This window comes from Oxyura jamaicensis, chromosome 4 (genome assembly GCF_011077185.1).
Source record: "Oxyura jamaicensis isolate SHBP4307 breed ruddy duck chromosome 4, BPBGC_Ojam_1.0, whole genome shotgun sequence".
NCBI lineage: Eukaryota > Metazoa > Chordata > Aves > Anseriformes > Anatidae > Oxyura > Oxyura jamaicensis.
Genome location: NC_048896.1, coordinates 20148942 through 20166136, shown reverse-complemented (window position 1 = coordinate 20166136; position 17195 = coordinate 20148942). Strand labels below are relative to the sequence as shown.

The 17195-nt window shown below is 41.1% G+C and overlaps 1 protein-coding gene and 1 long non-coding RNA gene across 6 annotated transcripts in view; both read left to right on the top strand.

The window, feature by feature from the left end:
• The first annotated feature begins 312 nt into the window (after positions 1-312).
• Positions 313-17195, top strand: part of GRIA3 (glutamate ionotropic receptor AMPA type subunit 3) — a 149540-nt gene continuing 132657 nt past the window's right edge. For 3 of the 5 annotated variants that reach the window (XM_035323693.1, XM_035323694.1, XM_035323697.1), the window contains exons 1-2: positions 314-668; positions 1380-1538. In XM_035323693.1, the coding sequence (XP_035179584.1) occupies positions 569-668; positions 1380-1538 (259 nt within the window). In that variant the 5' untranslated portion in view covers positions 314-568. Of the gene's footprint in view, positions 669-1379; positions 1539-17195 lie in introns of all 5 variants that reach the window. The other 2 variants (XR_004750109.1, XM_035323695.1) reach the window with 1 other exon arrangement.
• LOC118165568 lies at positions 1549-8727 on the top strand. The gene is made up of 2 exons (XR_004750110.1): positions 1549-8163; positions 8624-8727. It is a non-coding gene; the product is annotated as an uncharacterized LOC118165568 (long non-coding RNA).

Here is a 17195-nt window from a genome sequence, read left to right as displayed (position 1 = left end):
CTCCCACTCCCACTCCCACTCCCACTCCCACTCCCACTCCCACTCCCACTCCCACTCCCCCCCCCCCACACACGCACACCCGCCCAGGCGCTGCAGCTTTAAAGGGACCAGCCGCAGCCCCTGAGACCGGTCAGCTCCCGCCGCCCTTAATCCCCTCAACGGGGGCCGGGGGAGGCCGAGCGGCTGCGAGCCCTCCCCCCGCCAAGTTTGATCGATCTCCCCCTCCCGGCCCGGGTGGAGCGCCTCGGCGGCTCCGCTCCCCACCATCTTTGGGGGAAGTCCCTTGCTCTGGGGGGGGGGAGGGGGGAGGGGGGCACTGATGGAGACAAGGAGGGGAGAGAAAGGCAAACCTCGCAGCCAATGAGCCCTGCCAGGCTGGGGTGAAGACTAGAGGAGAGGGATCTGAGGGGAAAAAAATAAGAAAAAGAAAAAGAAGAAAGGAGGGGATCGTCCTCCCCGCTTCCTCCGCCAGCATCAGCACCACCGTTGGCTGCTCCGAGGCTCCCCTCGCGCCCATGCCCGAGCCGCCCGCTTCGTGCTAGGGGCTGAATCGCAGGGGCTGAAGAAAATGGGGCAGAGCGCGCCCCGGACCCTGCTGCTGCTGCTGCTGCTGCTGGCGGGGCTGCTGGGGGAGGCTCGGGGAGGATTCCCCAATACCATCAGCATCGGTAAGCGGCATCCAGTTGCGCCGGGGGGCGACGGGGAGAAGCCAGCAAGCAGCCGGCCGGGGAAAAGGGGCGAGGGCGGCCGTGGCTGCTCGCGGAGCCAGCCCGGCTCCGGCCCCTTCCCGCAGCCGGCAGGGAGGTGCGGGAGCGGTGCCCGGGCTGCTGGGGCGGCTGCTGTGCACCCCGGGACCGACGGGAGGCTGCGGTCCGTCTCCGTGCGGGATCGCAGAGCGGTTTAAGGAGCGGCGGTGTGTAGCGCAGTGCTGTGCCCTCAACCTGTGGCCGAGGGAGCCGTCAGGCTGCGGGCGTGCGAGTGAAAATCTTGGGGTTTTGTGCCTTTTTTTCTTTTTTTTTTTTTTTTTTTTTTTTCCTTCATCGCCTGTCACACCGCGAGCCCGGCGCCCCGCTCGTCAGGCCGGGGTCTTTCAGCCCCCCAGGGATAAAGGCTGGGGCTCGGGGCTGCCGGCGGCCACCTGCAGCCCCCCAGGGCTCGGGGATCCCCCCCCCACCCCCCAACCCCCAGGGCTCGGGGGGCTACGAGGGGCTTCGCCAGCCGAACTTTGGGGTTGGCATTTCGTGCGTGTGCTCTGCCCAAATGATGATCTCACGCCTAGACTGCTAGTATGCAAATGTAACTTACTACCACTGCTTTTGCTAACAATTCAATCTGAAATACCTTCTATCCCCTTCTCCTGTTTTTCTCTCTCATCCTAGGTGGACTTTTCATGAGGAACACTGTTCAGGAGCACAGCGCGTTTCGATTTGCAGTGCAGTTATACAACACGAACCAAAACACTACAGAAAAGCCCTTCCATTTGAACTATCATGTAGATCACTTGGACTCTTCCAACAGTTTTTCAGTGACAAATGCTTGTAAGTAAATACATGCTTTTTGAAAATACATTTATTTGTTATCCATCTTTACATTCAATTTCTCCCTGGCAGCCTTGAGTACTTACTTGTTCATAGGATACGGTGCAACAAATGTGTATACTGACATGAAGCTTAGTGGATTTGCGGCATAGTGTGGTTGAATAATACCTTGGGGAAAGTTCTGTCACCACTTTTTCCAATCCTTTTAGTTTTGTTTTCCAGAAAAACAGCCATGTTATGTATATAGCAGCACTGTGTAGCCATGATCAGTGATTTGCCACTGAAGTAACATCCCTTTTCTGTTAAGGCTACAGCCTAGCCGTGTGAGGCATCATAATTTGCAAATAATACTATGCAGGAGTAAATCAGAAACAGCTGTTCACAAGTGACCTTCAGGGGACAGAACTAGAGAGGCTTCCTTACCTCCTCTGCCCTGAAATACCACCTTGTTTTCTTACACTGAAAGTCCTGTTAAAAACTGAAGAGTCTGTCAACTGATGAATACCGTTAGAGCTGAGGGGAGAGAAAATGGAATCAGAATGCTCACCATTATGAAAAATAGCTCTGCACAAGCAGTGCATATGCATAATTTGAGCCTTTATTAACAAAAGAAGCAAAATGGAACTTTGAGTAGTATTATCATGGTGTTAAAATGCGAAATCCCTTTCTGAAAGACCAGTTCGTGTTCTGCATTTAAAAAAGCATTCCTTTAACAATAGTGGCTCCTGAATATTTCTTTTACTGACATGTCCATATTCAGTTTTATGCAGCTGTTATTGTAAACCTTTGAAAATGAATGGAGTCCTCTTGCAAGGTAGTTGCATGCGCTTTGCAGTATACAGAAATATGTCTGTACGTGATCTAAAGAACCTCTGAATGCAATGTACTAACTTTGTGGTATGAACAAGATTACTCTTCATATATTCACAGTGTAAAATTTTCAAAGAGTACTAAAATACCAGAGTATTGGTGAGCTGAGAACTACTGTGTCCTGTTTTAAAACAATTTCATGATTTGAAAATCTTTCAGTTTTGTTTGTTAGACAGCTCTTATTACCCTCCCTTAAGCTACATAATAGGAAGGCTAGAGGAGTAGATATTTGATTCTTCCTTGGATTTCGGGTATTTTCTGAGAAATGTGGTGCTTAGAAAATATACAATAAGGAACTACTTGGACAAATTTAGGGTTCATATTCAAACATATCCCCCATGTGACTGCTTCTTGTTAGTGCAGCATTACACTTTTTAAAGGGCTTTGAAGTAGGACCTTTGAAAGTTGCGGGCCGGCCGGGGGGCCCCCCCCCCTAACAAAATTTTTAAAATGGGGGGGAAAAAGGGTAAATAAGTGTGTATGTACTTTGCATCTTATTTTACTAATCCTATGCTGCCTCAACAGCTCTTACAACAAACATCTGACTATTAATCCTTAATCAGTGTAATCCCTTCAAGAGGGCTGTATCTCAAACGTAGTTTCCTAAATATCAATTATATGGATTTAAACTAAATACATTAAACTGCTTGGGTGATTAATTATTAATTGTTTTTTTAAAAGTTCTACCAGCACTTCTTCACAGATCCCACCAAGACCAGTGAACCACACGTTCATTCAGAGGCAGTCAATGTATTATTTAGTCAGTGTGCTACTCATCTTCTGACATCTAATGATTTTTGTCATTGCTTAGTGAAAGCTGTGGCGATTTTAGCAGGTTGAGCTGCTGTTCTGTAGAATAGGGCTGCGTGTTTCAACACACATTACCAGAGTAGTAAAATCTGGAAAACTTAAATCTCTGGAGAAACCGTAGATCAGAGAATACCAACCTACAGTAACCTATTTAAAAATAGAAGATGTGAAAAAAGAAACAGGAGAAAGAAAACGAAAAGGTGACCTTGTCCATAGCTACATCAAACATCTGGTAATACTGTTGACAGACAAATAATACAGTGAGTCCAAGTCACTAGCCAGAAAGGTCTAAGTAGCTCAATTTAAAAAAAAAAAAAAAAAAAAGAAAAAAAAAAGCACTGCTCTTTTCAGATTTGCAAGCAATTGTCTTCGAAAGTCAGAATGCTTGTGCATATCGATGCATCAGGATGAACTAATAAGCTCCTCATACTGCATGGCTAACATGTAAAACATTCTGGCCCAAATACCCTTAGTCGCGTCCTTGCTTCCTAGTGGAGTGGCAGATAATTACAGGGTGCTGCCATGAAGGAATTCTTTCCACAACATTTTTACTTCTCTTGAAGATAAGCATGAATTGTCTCCGGTGCTGTCACACAACCTTTTGATCAATATTTGCAATTGGCAGGGATCCATGTGAGTGAAAGCTGCAGTGACTATGACTGCCTTCACTGGAGAGAAAGACTGTGACTGACTTTGTGCTGGGACATATAAAGGAACCAAAGGGAAATCAGAGGAAGTAGCATGTGTAGGTTGAGCCTAGTGCCTGTGCTGGTCTGTATCCATAAGTTAATAATTTTCATTCTCCTTTGCTCTGAATTATATGATAGTGGCTGTTGTAAGTGTTCATGTGTGTAGGAATTGAGGGTGCTCCACTCAGAAAAGACTTAGCTTCTTACTGTACAACTGCACATCCTACTTGCTGCAATCTGGTGCATTCCAGAGGCAGGATAAAGTATCCTCATGAACCAGAGATAAAAAGCCCACCTCTAGTAGGCTTGATTTGGCAATATCCCAGCATGAGAACAAAGTTGTTTAGAAGCAAAAGAAAATTCCTGCTCTAAGCCCCTCCTTCTCATTCCTTTTTCAGTTAAGTGATGCATAATCTGATTCATGTACATGCATTCCATGCTTCACTGCTAGCACTGAGCCTCTCTCTGTATATTTAATTTACACACATGCATACGGTATCCATCCATTCTGTGTTTATCTACCCATCTATTTATTTAGCTGTATGATATCTTCACAGAGAACAAATGCAAGCACAGAGGAAAATTCCAGTGTATTTAAAGGCGAATTAAAGTTTATCAGTTGGCTTTGACAGGATTTATTATATTTCTTAAAATACAAAGCCTTTTGCCAACAGAAAAAAAGAAGGAAAAAAAAAAAAAAAAGGAAGAAAGTTAAATTGAGCTGTAAATGTATAAAATGAAGTAAAATATGGATATTTTATCTTTTCTTCAAAAATGCTCGCATAGAGAGTGAGCTGCCTTTTTTAAAAAATATTAATATAGCAACTAAAACGTATAAATCCATTGCTAGAAACATCTTTCATGTTTTTATTGTAACCTTCAATGAAGGATGTTAGTATTAATGTTGAATTATGCATACAGTTCTGTAGATCATATTCCCTAGAAATAACCCGCGTATGTCTGTCTGCTCTGCACTTGTAGTGCACTATACTAACACTGCTCTAGCCTCTGCAGTGTCAGCTCATTAGCACACAGATCTCATATTCCCTCTCTGCACTGTCATTGCAAAAAATTGCTGTTGTACACCTTTACAGCCAACAAATGTGTTTGTGCATTACATACAATTTTCAAGAAATATTTAGAAAAGCAAAGTCAACGTTATACATAGTCCCCATAGAATTTCTCAAAATAAAGCATTAGTTTTCATAAAAATCTGTTGATCATGTAATGATAGTGATGGGATGTGTACGGGAGAAAGGGAGGTTGATTGCAGAATCTAATTAATCTACAGACAGATTCCCACTCTTAGCTAAACCTAGCCTACTGACTACAAATTCTTGTTCCATTATTTTTTTCTAAGTCATTTCTCATATATCTTTTGAACCTGGAAGGCTCTTTTTATATTTTACCAAATTTTGATATAATGTTTTTTCCCTAGGCACTCATTCCCGAAGGAAAAAAAAAAAAAAAAAAAAAAAAAAAGGAAAATGTAATTACATGCTTACTTTAAGTTGCTAAAATCCTTTAACAGATTGTATGGGAGTCACATTTCTGACTTTCTTTGAAAATATTTCTTTAGCATCCTGCAGTCCTTTATTTAACGTTGAAAATTCAGGAAGATTTTAATTGAAGAAAGGCCTGTTTGTTATTGTGAGAATGTTACAGAAAATGATACCACAGGGCTAGTAGCAGACAATTTTTTCAGTTTAACTGTATTTATTCCTTTTTCCAAAGCACAATTTCATATATATATAAATATATATGCTCACATGCATACTCAACATGTGTATACATACACACAGTGTTTCCTTAGGTGCTGCTCACCATTTCTTTTTGCCAGTGGGCAGATAATTTGCTTCCCTTGCTTCTGTGTGCTCTTTGCCCAGCTGGCAAAGGATACTGATGCTGAAAGTGGTCAGTTCCCTTCTGCCAAAAGCATAAGTGTGTCTCTGACAGTCTTGCCAAGTTTGGGCCATGTACCAGTGGTTTTGCTGAAGTAGAAACCGCAGGGTAGGTGCCCAACTCTCCCAGTACAGATTGCACTGTGGTTTCTCCCAGTATTCCATAGTAAAATACCTACAACTGAGCTTTCCACACTGTTCCGTTAATTACAGATCCCCAAAAATGCCTTTTATGCTGTGGAATTTGTTAAATATTGTATGTTACTGCTGTATGGCATAGCAAATTAGCTGGCTTTAGCTTAGGATTCAAAGCTTTTGTAACATTGGGATAGATGAAAAGGTGAAGAAAAGTGTTCCAACTAAAGTTTGTGTCCAGTTCATGGCAGAGTAGGTGATTTGTCATTAGAGCGAATGTGATCTCAGTGTTAGCAGAAGGAACTATATTGTTTCAAATTAGCTTTTGTTATATCTTAATTTTAAAATAAGTTGGCTTCCCTTTCTCTTCACTTCCACTACATACAAAAGCATTTACATGTTGTTTAGCTGTTAGAATTAAATTTAACTCGCACTGTAGAGAAAGTAGAAAATCCCATATGAATGGACACTTTATTGAAGAAGCTCTGTGAATTCACCACATGGATGAAGAGTAAAGCATGATGAAGAGACCCATTTACTTGTTCAGTTACAGAAAGATTTTGTGCAGATGCACAGATCAATTTGCTCACTTTTCCTATATAGCATTGCGTTTGGATGACTATTGACATGGGTTGGAGAGCTACTGATTAACTCCAAATCCAACTAAAGTGTGCCACAGCTATAGTTTATCTCTAGGAGGAAATGGAGATGCCACGACAGGAAGCAAGTATGTGTCAGCAGCTTTTAACAACAACAGAAAAGCACAGTTTTGTTGAAGGCTGACTAGGGAGCTTGTCTAAAAGCCATAGAAAATAGTGGGTTTCTTTCATCTGGGCTCAGTGTCTGGGAGGTGGGAGGCCATCCCACTGCAAGTGTAGGATTGTTATGGAGGAAGGTGTGAAACAAGGCAACTGATGTATCTTTAGAGATTTTTTTATTGTCATGTTCCAGCAATTCAACATTTTTCCATTTAAAGTACATATTTTGTCATTACCCATTCTGCAATGATAATTTTGACTTGGTTAGGTGTCCCTAAAATGTTATTAGAGTATGTTATTTTTAAAGCAGTGACAGTTTTGTTTCATAGTTCAGTTTCAAATTAAGACAAACAATATCATTGAAAACTCATGTTCATTTATTGCAAAGATGTTTATGTTGATTTTGTATTTGGCATTTAAGATTCATCCTAGAGTCAGTGGTTCCTGTGCTGCTGTAAAGTACAGAACACTGGATGCCCAAGGCCTCTGTTGTGAGAGAAATTGTAAGTATGTAATAGCTCCATACCTATTGTCATAAAGCTTACATTTGCTATACAGGGGCTTGTACCTCCACTAGAACAATGTAACCATCCAAAACTAGAAATAGAAAAAAGATTGATCCAGACCAAACCAGTTTCTTTGAAACTCTTTGGTGGTTGCTGCAATGAAGCAATTTCCAGATTTCATCCATTCTTCTAAATATGTTTGTGTTGTTTCCTATCAGAGTTGTTTCCTTTAGTTATATTACCAGCTTTGTATTACTGTTTATCTTCAGAATATTAGATGCCTTAGAAACCTCGAAGTTGGAATAATCCTGGAATTTTTCATGTGCAGTCCTACCATGAGGACTCCGAGATAGGCAGCTCCTGTTCAGTTGTTCATGGGCATTGCAGTGGAGGTTGGTAACTATCACATGGCTTCACAGTCCGTACTCTAGCGTTTCTCCATTTCAGGGAGTTTGGAGATAGCTCTGTAGCACCAAGTGTATGTATTGGAGATCATTTATCACACATATCTATATGTGAAACATTCAAACACTGTGTGCATTTTTAATTGACAGCACCAAGATGTAATCATTAGGGGTAAAAATATCATGTACACAGAGCAAGACAGAAACAGGCAGGAAGGTTTCTATGTAAAGAACAATAAATGTAGGAAGGAGTTATGTCAATGAATCCACCTAGCAGCCATTCATGCATATCCCTGTTGTGGAGTCTAAGGCACTGGATGTGCTTTAATACCTTCTTAATTGCTTCTAAATTAGCGAGTGGCAGCGTGCAGCCCTCCGCACGCACAGTGCAGGAGGCATGGAGGCCCTTATGCATGAGGATCAACCTGCAGTGGCACTGCGTTGCAGATAAGTTACCCAGGCACTTCTAAAAAAGGTGAATCACTCTCCTAGAATTGGATAATAGCCCAGGTGAACACACTGCTGCTGGAATGGAGTGACCTAGCTGATCACGTAAGTGCAATTGTTTTGCTAGACTATGTGAATGCTTCAGATGTGCTGAAAGTTGGTTTTATTTATTTATTTTCAAACAAAATTTACAACATGTTCACTTGTATATTACCTGATTGCATTTGGATGCTTGGTCCAGCCCATGTATTGGGCTTGCATCTGTTGGAGTTTAGTCAAATGTGATGTTTGAAATTCCCATCAGGAATTAAAAAATAAAAATAAAAAAAGTGGGGCTGCACAATGACATCACTGTCTTGAATGCAATGTCCTTTTAATGCAAGAACTGGGCTGCATGATAACTCCCTTGTCTTTAGTCCATTTTCATACAAGAACTGTCTTTAAAATGTTACGCAGGTATCTGGGAAATGTATATCCACTGTCTGACAATGTATATTCCATATACGCTTGCTTTGTTTTCATTCCTCTTTCTCCTGGACTGATGTGTGCTTTCTGATTTCACCAGTTTTGTCATCTGCACACATCATGCATTTTGGGCCTAGGCCACGCAGTCAGGGGGCTGATCTTCAGAAATTTTGGAGTATCTGATGGCTCCTAGCATGATTTGGAGTAAGTCCATTTGCTACTTCTGGTAGCACAATTTTGGTATTTCTTGTAAAGGAGTAATACAATTTACCTGTACGAGACAGAGATTGTGGGGCTGTTTGGAGTGAAAAACTTGGAAAGCCTTGGCTAAATTGCCATTTAATTGATCACTTCTTCTACTCCTAGCCCTTCCTAAATATATATATCTATATTTATATATACTCTTCATTCTTCTAGAAATTAAAAAAAAAAAAAAGAAAAAGAAAAAGAAGAAATCAGCACTTACTAATTTGCTGTCCTTGCCAGCAGAAGACATGTTCCCACTGAGGGACCTAGGAGAACATGTGTCAGCACTGTACAGCAAGCCAATCTATCACTTTACAGAGGAGAATTCTTCAGCTCTTCACCTGAAAAAAGCAAAACAGTTGGAAAGAAATGAAGTTTTAATATTGGAAAAGTTCTTTGCCTCCTACACATGCTGGATCTTTGTTATAAGCATGGTCCACACTTCTACAGCACAGCATGTGCCTGATTCTTGCCAGTCAGACCCACGCTCAGATTTGAGTGGGGTAGGAAGAAGTGTCTTTACTGGAAGCAGTGTTGCCTGTTGATTTCTGTGAGGTTTGTAGAATGTGTTGTAATCGAAATCTCACAGCTGCTAGCTGTAAGTGTGAACAGTGCATTTCAGGGGTTGTTGCTCCCATGATTTCTTTGCGTGCTTTCTGTATCAGAGATCTGAGTTCAAGAGAAATGCTGCAGCTCCCTTAGTGAACACACCTTGCGAATCATGGGGTTGCTGCGTTGTGGCACAGATCCTGATTGCTCTTTGCACCCTGATGTCTATGTTAAATTCCTTAAAACTCTTTTGCTGTTTTGTTATTGTTTGGCAGGGCCATAGGTGCAGAGAGAGATATGGCTTGGGGAAAACCAGAAATTGATTTATTTTTTTTGAGTGATGAACTTTCCCTAGCCTCTCTACATGAGAACATGGTAAAATATTAACTTTTATCAGTTGTAGGAGTTTTGTCGTCTTAGGCTTTACCACTGATGTCACCAAGTTTGGATTCAAATGAAGTCTGATGGTCAGAAAGCTCAAGTTCATATGCATTCTTTTTTCCTAGCAGTTGGATGAGAGCTAATTAGTGTCCATTGATCTGTAAAGGACTGACCCAGGGTCTAACCCTGCATTGAATCTAAACTGGTCGGGGGATTTAAAATTGTCTTGCAAATCTAATGTACTCAACCATTGTTCTCCAAAGAGTTTGTTTAGTGGTCTGGTGACATCTCCAGGGTGGCTTCTCTTTGATTCTGGAGTATGTCAAAAGGAGCTGGACCTGAGGAAACACTAAATCACAGAATCACAGAATCATCTAGGTTTGGAAGAGACCTCCAAAGTCACCAAGTCCAACTTTTTGTGCTTATTTTCTTATAACTTCTTCATGAGTAAATAACAATGCTAAAGAGAAAAATTGTGCATGATTGTCTCATGCCAGCAGATCCCATCTCTCTTCTCTGGTAGCCGTGTCAGCAGAGCGAAGTGCTGTGTCAGCATGACAGAAGGCAGTTTCCACCTGCTTGCCTCGAGCACCTCAGACAGCTCATACCATGTTGCTCCATAGCGCCTTTCTCTCACTGCACTGCTGGGTGTCCCCAAATGGATTGGATGTCCTGGAGCATTGCACTGCATGATTTCAGAACCACGTATGATCAGGAGTGGTGCCAGCTGTGTCACCTGCAGGTCTTTCATTTCAGATGTAGTTGCAAAAAGGTTTTGACGATTAGTTTGGGATCAGCCAGAAAATTGGAGAATTTAAAGCTTTTTAAATAGTTTTGGACTTCAAAAAATTGATTCAGTTTCAGCTAAAGCCAAATGTTGTGTTTTGAAAATGTTGATTTCTGGGTTTTGTACTTTTTCTTTTTCCTGACTGAAACAATTTGGTGAAGCCTATATCAGTTAGCATAATGTTTCTGCAGACAAGAATCTGCGTTTTTCAGTGTAAGAGCACCTGTTCTGTCCAATTTTTCTGATGACATATAGATGATGGATGTGAAAATTGTGTGTGTGTGTTTTGGAAGAAGCTGTCTGCATTTTTCAGGGTATGTAGTTCAAGCTACATATGATGGATTTTATGGATAGACAATTTTTGTCAGTTCAAGTATGTATAGCATGCCTTTCCACACCATCTACAGGCAACTTACTTTATTACCTGGAGAGGCAGTGAGAGAAGCCCAAAATCAATCAAAATGAGACCAGTTAAACCTCCTGAAGTTTTCCGCTGTTGTAGTTTAAGACTTGAGGTGCAGAAGTTACCTTGTTTAAAGCACAAATCGTTATAGCTTTACTACATGCCATGTGTTGTAAATGTAGCAATGTTTTCTATGATTACAATGTCTTGTTTCCAAAATGTGCCTTCATGTGCATCAGACGTGCTTTGCTGCTGGTTGTTTTTTGTGCTATGTAACATAAAAAGAAATCACAAGCAGTGATACGTGGATATATGTGTATCTGCAAAGACCACTGGGACTGAAATGTTTTGATGCTTCGTTGTTCTACCCTAACATGAAAAAAAAAAATCGTTTTTTGTATCCCATATAATAAATATGGAAAGTCATGATTCATAATGAGGTCTTACTCTGATCAGATTTTCACCAGGATGAATTTGGAGTGGCTCTATGGGAGTTTGAAAGAGAGAAGCCAGTAAGGGGTAAAAACAGAGTGGTCCTTCGTGAGGTATTCCTGGCTCTAAGACACTGGGTAAGTGGGGGTGTGGGTTCCAGGAAAGCCCATGGATACTTCACGGGAGAGGTGGAGCATCTTAATCAGTAGCACACCTTTCCCCCAGGACTTCCCAGGTTGTCCAGGCTCTTGACTTCAGCAACCAGCTGAATATCCCCTTGTGTAGCATCACACATATTTCCGCTTGGAACTCTGGGAAATTTAATAAAACATTCACGTTCAGCAGTAATAAGTGTCCCTTTATAAATGATGCTGGGTATCTCAGAAGTATCTATAATAGACTGTGTAGAGCAGAATCTGCCAAGGAAAGATTTTGTTTTTCAATTGAAACAAAATAGGGTAAATCAAATAGTCTCCAGTGCAAAGTGCTGACCTTGCTTTTAGCAGGAGTTGCTTATACCATCTCCACTTCCAGATTTTTATTTTTCTTTTTTCTCTTTTTCCCACATATATGTATTTTTGTAGCTGTGAACCTTTCACTACTTTTCTGTCTATCTCTGCATCAGTTTATGGATTTTGCAATTCTCATATGAATAGAGGCTGGTTGACATTAAAGACTGTAGACTTCCCTGTGAAATTTAACTCATTGTGTCTCTTGCATGAATAATGATCGTTCTGATTGAAAATCACAGCACCTTTCTCTCAGTAGCTCTAAAGCTAATTCAAGAACAGGTCTCTGGCAAAAGAGGGTCTTTTGGCTGAAGCATAAAGCTAACATTTTAACCTACTTTCATCTGTACAAACACCCTGTTATTTTTCATGAGTAGCGGTGCTTGCTAACCCCTGCAGCCTGGTCAGGTTCCAGCCTGGATCGCTATCAACATAAATCAGTTATTCTCTTGGAAGCTTTATTCAGAGAAATTATCTGCATTTCCTGTCTTAAGTTCTTACTGTGTTGTTCTGCAGTGGGAGCCCCTCTTTCACATAAGATGCATTTGGTTTGAAGCAATCTTTGCATACACTGGTGGATGCAATTTGATATTAGTTTTTCCCTGCAGGTTTTTCTGAAAAGATTTTATACTTCCTTGATAATATCTGGAGATTCCCTGTGTTAATAAGAATTGCTTTTTTAATTGATTCCAGTGTCTGCTGCTCTGGAATACTCTGCCTTAATCAGGATCTTCACATGAATTTAAAAATGGTATCTTCCTGGACAAAATTGCAAGTAGGATTAATATAATTCTTCCTTTCGACCATGCAGTCTCTTAAAATGTTTATATCAGCTCTGAGTAATTTTTGTGCATGCTGGGTTGAATTCAGTCTATTGCAAGGTTCTTTTTAAGGGGATTGAAATCTTCTTGGCAATAATGTATCAATGTTGATTATTAATTGTGTTTTCAAGAAGGTTGGGCAAAGCTGCTTGTAAAATATGAATCTATCACTTCAGTTTCCCAGAAATTTAGCCGTGTAATTCAGTGTATGTGGAGTGCACTTGCAAAAAGTATCAGAAATCCCCAAAGGCAGAAAAGATTTCCTTCTACAAAATGGGTGTAGGAAGGGCAATAGCAGTTTAAGATGCTCCCATGCTGTCCTGCCTGTTTTGTTCCTGGATGATAGATACCATAGATGTATAAAGCATTGAGATCAAGCCTCCAGAATGACCAGGACCCTGTAACTTTGCTCAGTGTGGCAGGGAAGGGCCTGCAGTTCAGATGCTGCAAGCTACTGCTCTGCCAAGCCTGCCAGCCAGAGGGTCAGTTAGTGCTGATTGCAGGAGCACGGCTCTGTTACAAAGGCCTGTGGCCACTTAGGGCTCTTTTTTTAAGCTCTCATTAAGGACTTTGGGCTAATAGAGGGGTACACTGCTGTCTGACCATTTACCTGAAACTGAGAGACTTTGTTTTACCAGTTTACCCAGACTGGGTTTTGTTGGTATTGTGGCCAATTCCCACTTTGAATTATGTCACAGAGGAGTGTAAAAGCATTGTGCTGTCTTGATTGCAGTTCAAGTGTGTAGAGATATTGCCAACATAGAGAAAAACAGTAACTTTAAAACGTTACTGATCCAATTGATAAATGGATAAATTCATCCATTCTTAAGAAATGGCTCTTTCTCTATGAATGTCCTGCACACAGTTTTGCTTCAAAAAATATTATCAAGGCTTTTATTTTAAACCAGCCATTGACTTCTGTCTGCAAAGCCAACTTCCATGGTACAGCTTGTCTCGCTTCACAGAGGCACAGACTGGGCTGTGAGCTTCCCCTTTGTCCACTTGAAAGTGTACTCTGTTACAGAAGTTAATGCCATTAATCTTTTTGCTGTTGACCATGGCACTACAAACACACCACCAAAATGCTTTCTTGGTGTGGCTGGATGTGCCAGTCATCCTTCACATCTTGTAGTGGCAATAAGCTTGTAAATTGGTTAATGCTATAATTTAAAGATTTTTTTAATTGCCAGGTTATAAATATTTTGAGCAACAGGCTTTAAGATTGAGCAGGGTTTGCAGGTATATGGAACAATGTGGCCTTTTAGCTTGGCCCAGTAGTAGTTTGGTTACCCAGACGGATGCTCCCTGCTCATTAGTCTGTTCAAGGGGCATGGGCACTTCTGCAAAGCTCATCTGAGGGAGTTTCTGTGAAGCTTTGCACTCTGCGAAGGAGCTGAAGTAACGGAGGCTTTGGCTCCCATTCATGGTATCCACAAAAAAGAAATTGCTGCAGTCCGTGGTGTATTGAGCTCTCTGCAGTGATGTCTCATGGCAGCACAAACCCTGCCTGGAAGTAGATGAGTGCCAGCCTCTAGCTTCTCCTTGGGAGAACGATCATTTGTTTGTTTCCCATGGAGCACACACCAGGGATGTCCTGGTTCCTACCATTTGAAACAGGGAAGAAAGCCTAATAATCCTTCCCAAGGTTCGGAGATCATCCTGCGGGAGCAGGACACAGTCTCAGAGCCACAGACCATCTCATGGATGGGAGAGCAGCGGTGTTGCTGCGGCAGCCCAGAGCCCCAGCCCAGCTGCCAGGTGGGGCAATTTGCCTCACCTGCAGCAGCTGGATCCATCTTCGTGGGTTTGGAAGTCTTATTTGGAATCTGGACCCTGCAGAGATGTGTTTTTTCCCTTTAGTCAGCTGCCTTTATTCCTTTTCCTCTGTTCTCTGTGCCTGCCTTGCTTTGAAAGACAGGAGCAGATAGAGAGAGAGCATAATTAAAAAAAAAAAAAAAAAAAAAAAAAAGAGCTCTTTCACTTTCCAAAGACAGTGAACAGGCCTGCGAATGGCACCGTCTGTTCCCTGTCTGCCTGGGTTCACCTCACACCCGTCAGCCTCAGCTTCAGTCTCATTCCCATTGAGCTGTGAGGCTTATTTCAGTCTCAAAACCTCTTTGGAGAGTGGGCAGGTTTAACACTGAAGTAGTTAAAAATCCCCAAGTCACATAGGTTTCCTCAGAGCTGACATCGGTTACCCTCAGGGTAGGCTTACTCAGGTCATTGGAGCTTCCTCTGAATCCTGTTTGACTTTAAGATGGTCACAAATCCTTGGGACCATGCGAGTTCCCTGCAGAGCTGGAACTGCTGCAGCATGGGGGGGTCCTGGTGCTTTCAGCGGAGCCTGTATGTAAATACAATAATTGTGGAAGTGAATAAACAACAGGAAAATTCTTCAACGTTTCTTCAGTTTCTTGAAGCCTGCCATGCCTTCTGCTCTGATATGAGCCTTGTGCAGCTCCCAGTGATGAACCTCCTAAAACAAACAGCTGAGATTAGTGTTATTTATAGATAACCACAGAGATCATTCATTCATCTCAAGCTGTTTATTTTTGGGCAGCCCAGTGAAACTGATGAAATTGCCAGTTGTCTGAAATGCTTCTGCCCGTTGTTTGAATGAACAGTATTGATTATAGTTACGGGACTATTCATCTTGCACTGGCACACATACAATACATGTATTATAAAAATGTTGTGTCTGTTGACAGCTGGGTTATGAAATGATACACTGAATTATACATTCTTATACACAATGTATACATAGACTTTCCTAAGTCCTAATTCAAGAATATTAAAAGTAACTTAAAGGAGAAGAGAGTGGAGTAGCAGACTCCGAAGAATATTATAATGGCTTCGTTAGAAACAACCAGTTAATAAATTTATGTTAAAATGAGCTGAAATGGTGAAACTGCAATGGCTGCTAACTGGACTTAACAGTCTTCTGCTGTGGGGATAGGGAAATTGCTATTTTACTAACTGACTAAAGGATTTCTTAGAAGATGTGGACAAAAAAGATCATTTCAGTCTACTCTATTACCACATTTTTGGTTTAAATCTAAACCTTGAGCAAGCCCAGTTTGCAGTGCATACAGTAGTAGTCTTCTGGCTTCAGAGCAAGTACCTTCATCTTTCTTGTTTTTTATATTAAAAAAAAAAAAAAAAAAAAAAAAGTGATGCAGTGATTGTCTTTGTCCACACTTACCGTCCAAAGTTTTCCATCCTTCATTCTGTCGCTTAGCTAATGGTGTGTATCCCAGTTGCCTGGGTGCTCCATATCATCCTCATTTTGCTGAAGGAGGGGTTTGCTGCTGAAGCTGAGCAGATGGCCCCTCCGTGCAGCTTCTGTCCCCGCCCTGGAACAATCTGTTGTTCTAACTCAGTGCTAAGCAAACCCCAAAATTTGAAAGAAAAGTCCCTCCCTCATTTTATAGGATGTGGTCTTTCAATGATGCATTGTTCTGTATTTTCAATGATTCATCTTTTGGAAAACTGTGGTCATTAACTAAAAATTAGATTTTAAGAACTTTAAAATATGTGCTTTAAAATTTCCATTGTCTTGTTTTGTAGTAATGAGTGATCAAAAACAGATTATACTGCCCAGATGATTTTTTTGTTTATTTTACTAATGTTTATTTGATTCTGTCTGAAATAATACCATCGCCTGTAGTTGCCCTGAATTTAGACTAGTGCAACTGGGAGCAGACCTTCCCTACATTTAGCTGTGTTAATTGGTGCTTTGAAAATCACTTGAGTGGTACACATGGTGTGGTGACAGGTGTGACTGCAGGATGCCTGGGTGTGTGTTTTTAACATATATTTGAAATCTTAGCAAATTTCTTAAATTGCTGCATTTAAGGATTCATAAAATATGTAAATCCAGCCTCACAGCTGGAGCAGACTGACTTAGTATGTGTGGTTTAAGCGGATGCTGATTTATATCACCATGATTCTTAAAATGGTATTTAGCATTTTAAGAATCTTAAAATGATTCTTAAAATCATTAAGAATGATTTTGGGCAATATAATGGATAGAAATATTTACTAATATGTGTGTTGTTCAGTTCCAAAGGGTCATATTCTTCAGCTTGCCTTACCTATGATAGTTTTCAAATTGAATATTTTTTAAACTTAATTGCAATTTTCCACAGTGTAAACTACCAAAAATCAGTTTATTTCTTTTGTTCATTTTTCCTTTTACTTCGTACTCTGAGAATTTCCTTACTAATATGCAATACATTTGTAACAATGAAAAAGCTTCATTTGAGAATCTCTTGCCATTGGTGCTTCAGATCCTAGCAAGATCCATCTGTTTCTTTCTGCTTAATACTTCTTTTGTTTCCTCTGTAATCACGTTAATTGATGGTGGCTTATTTTTAAAAAAATCCTCAAATTTCTCTAAAAATTTAGTTTCCCATTATGAGACAGGATATTTATGTGCTCATCCTCCATAAAAAATGATGAGTTAGCATAATAAATATCCTACGTGTTTGTGGGAGACTAGGCGGGGGGGGGGGGGGGGGGGGGGGGGGGGGGGGGGGGGGGGG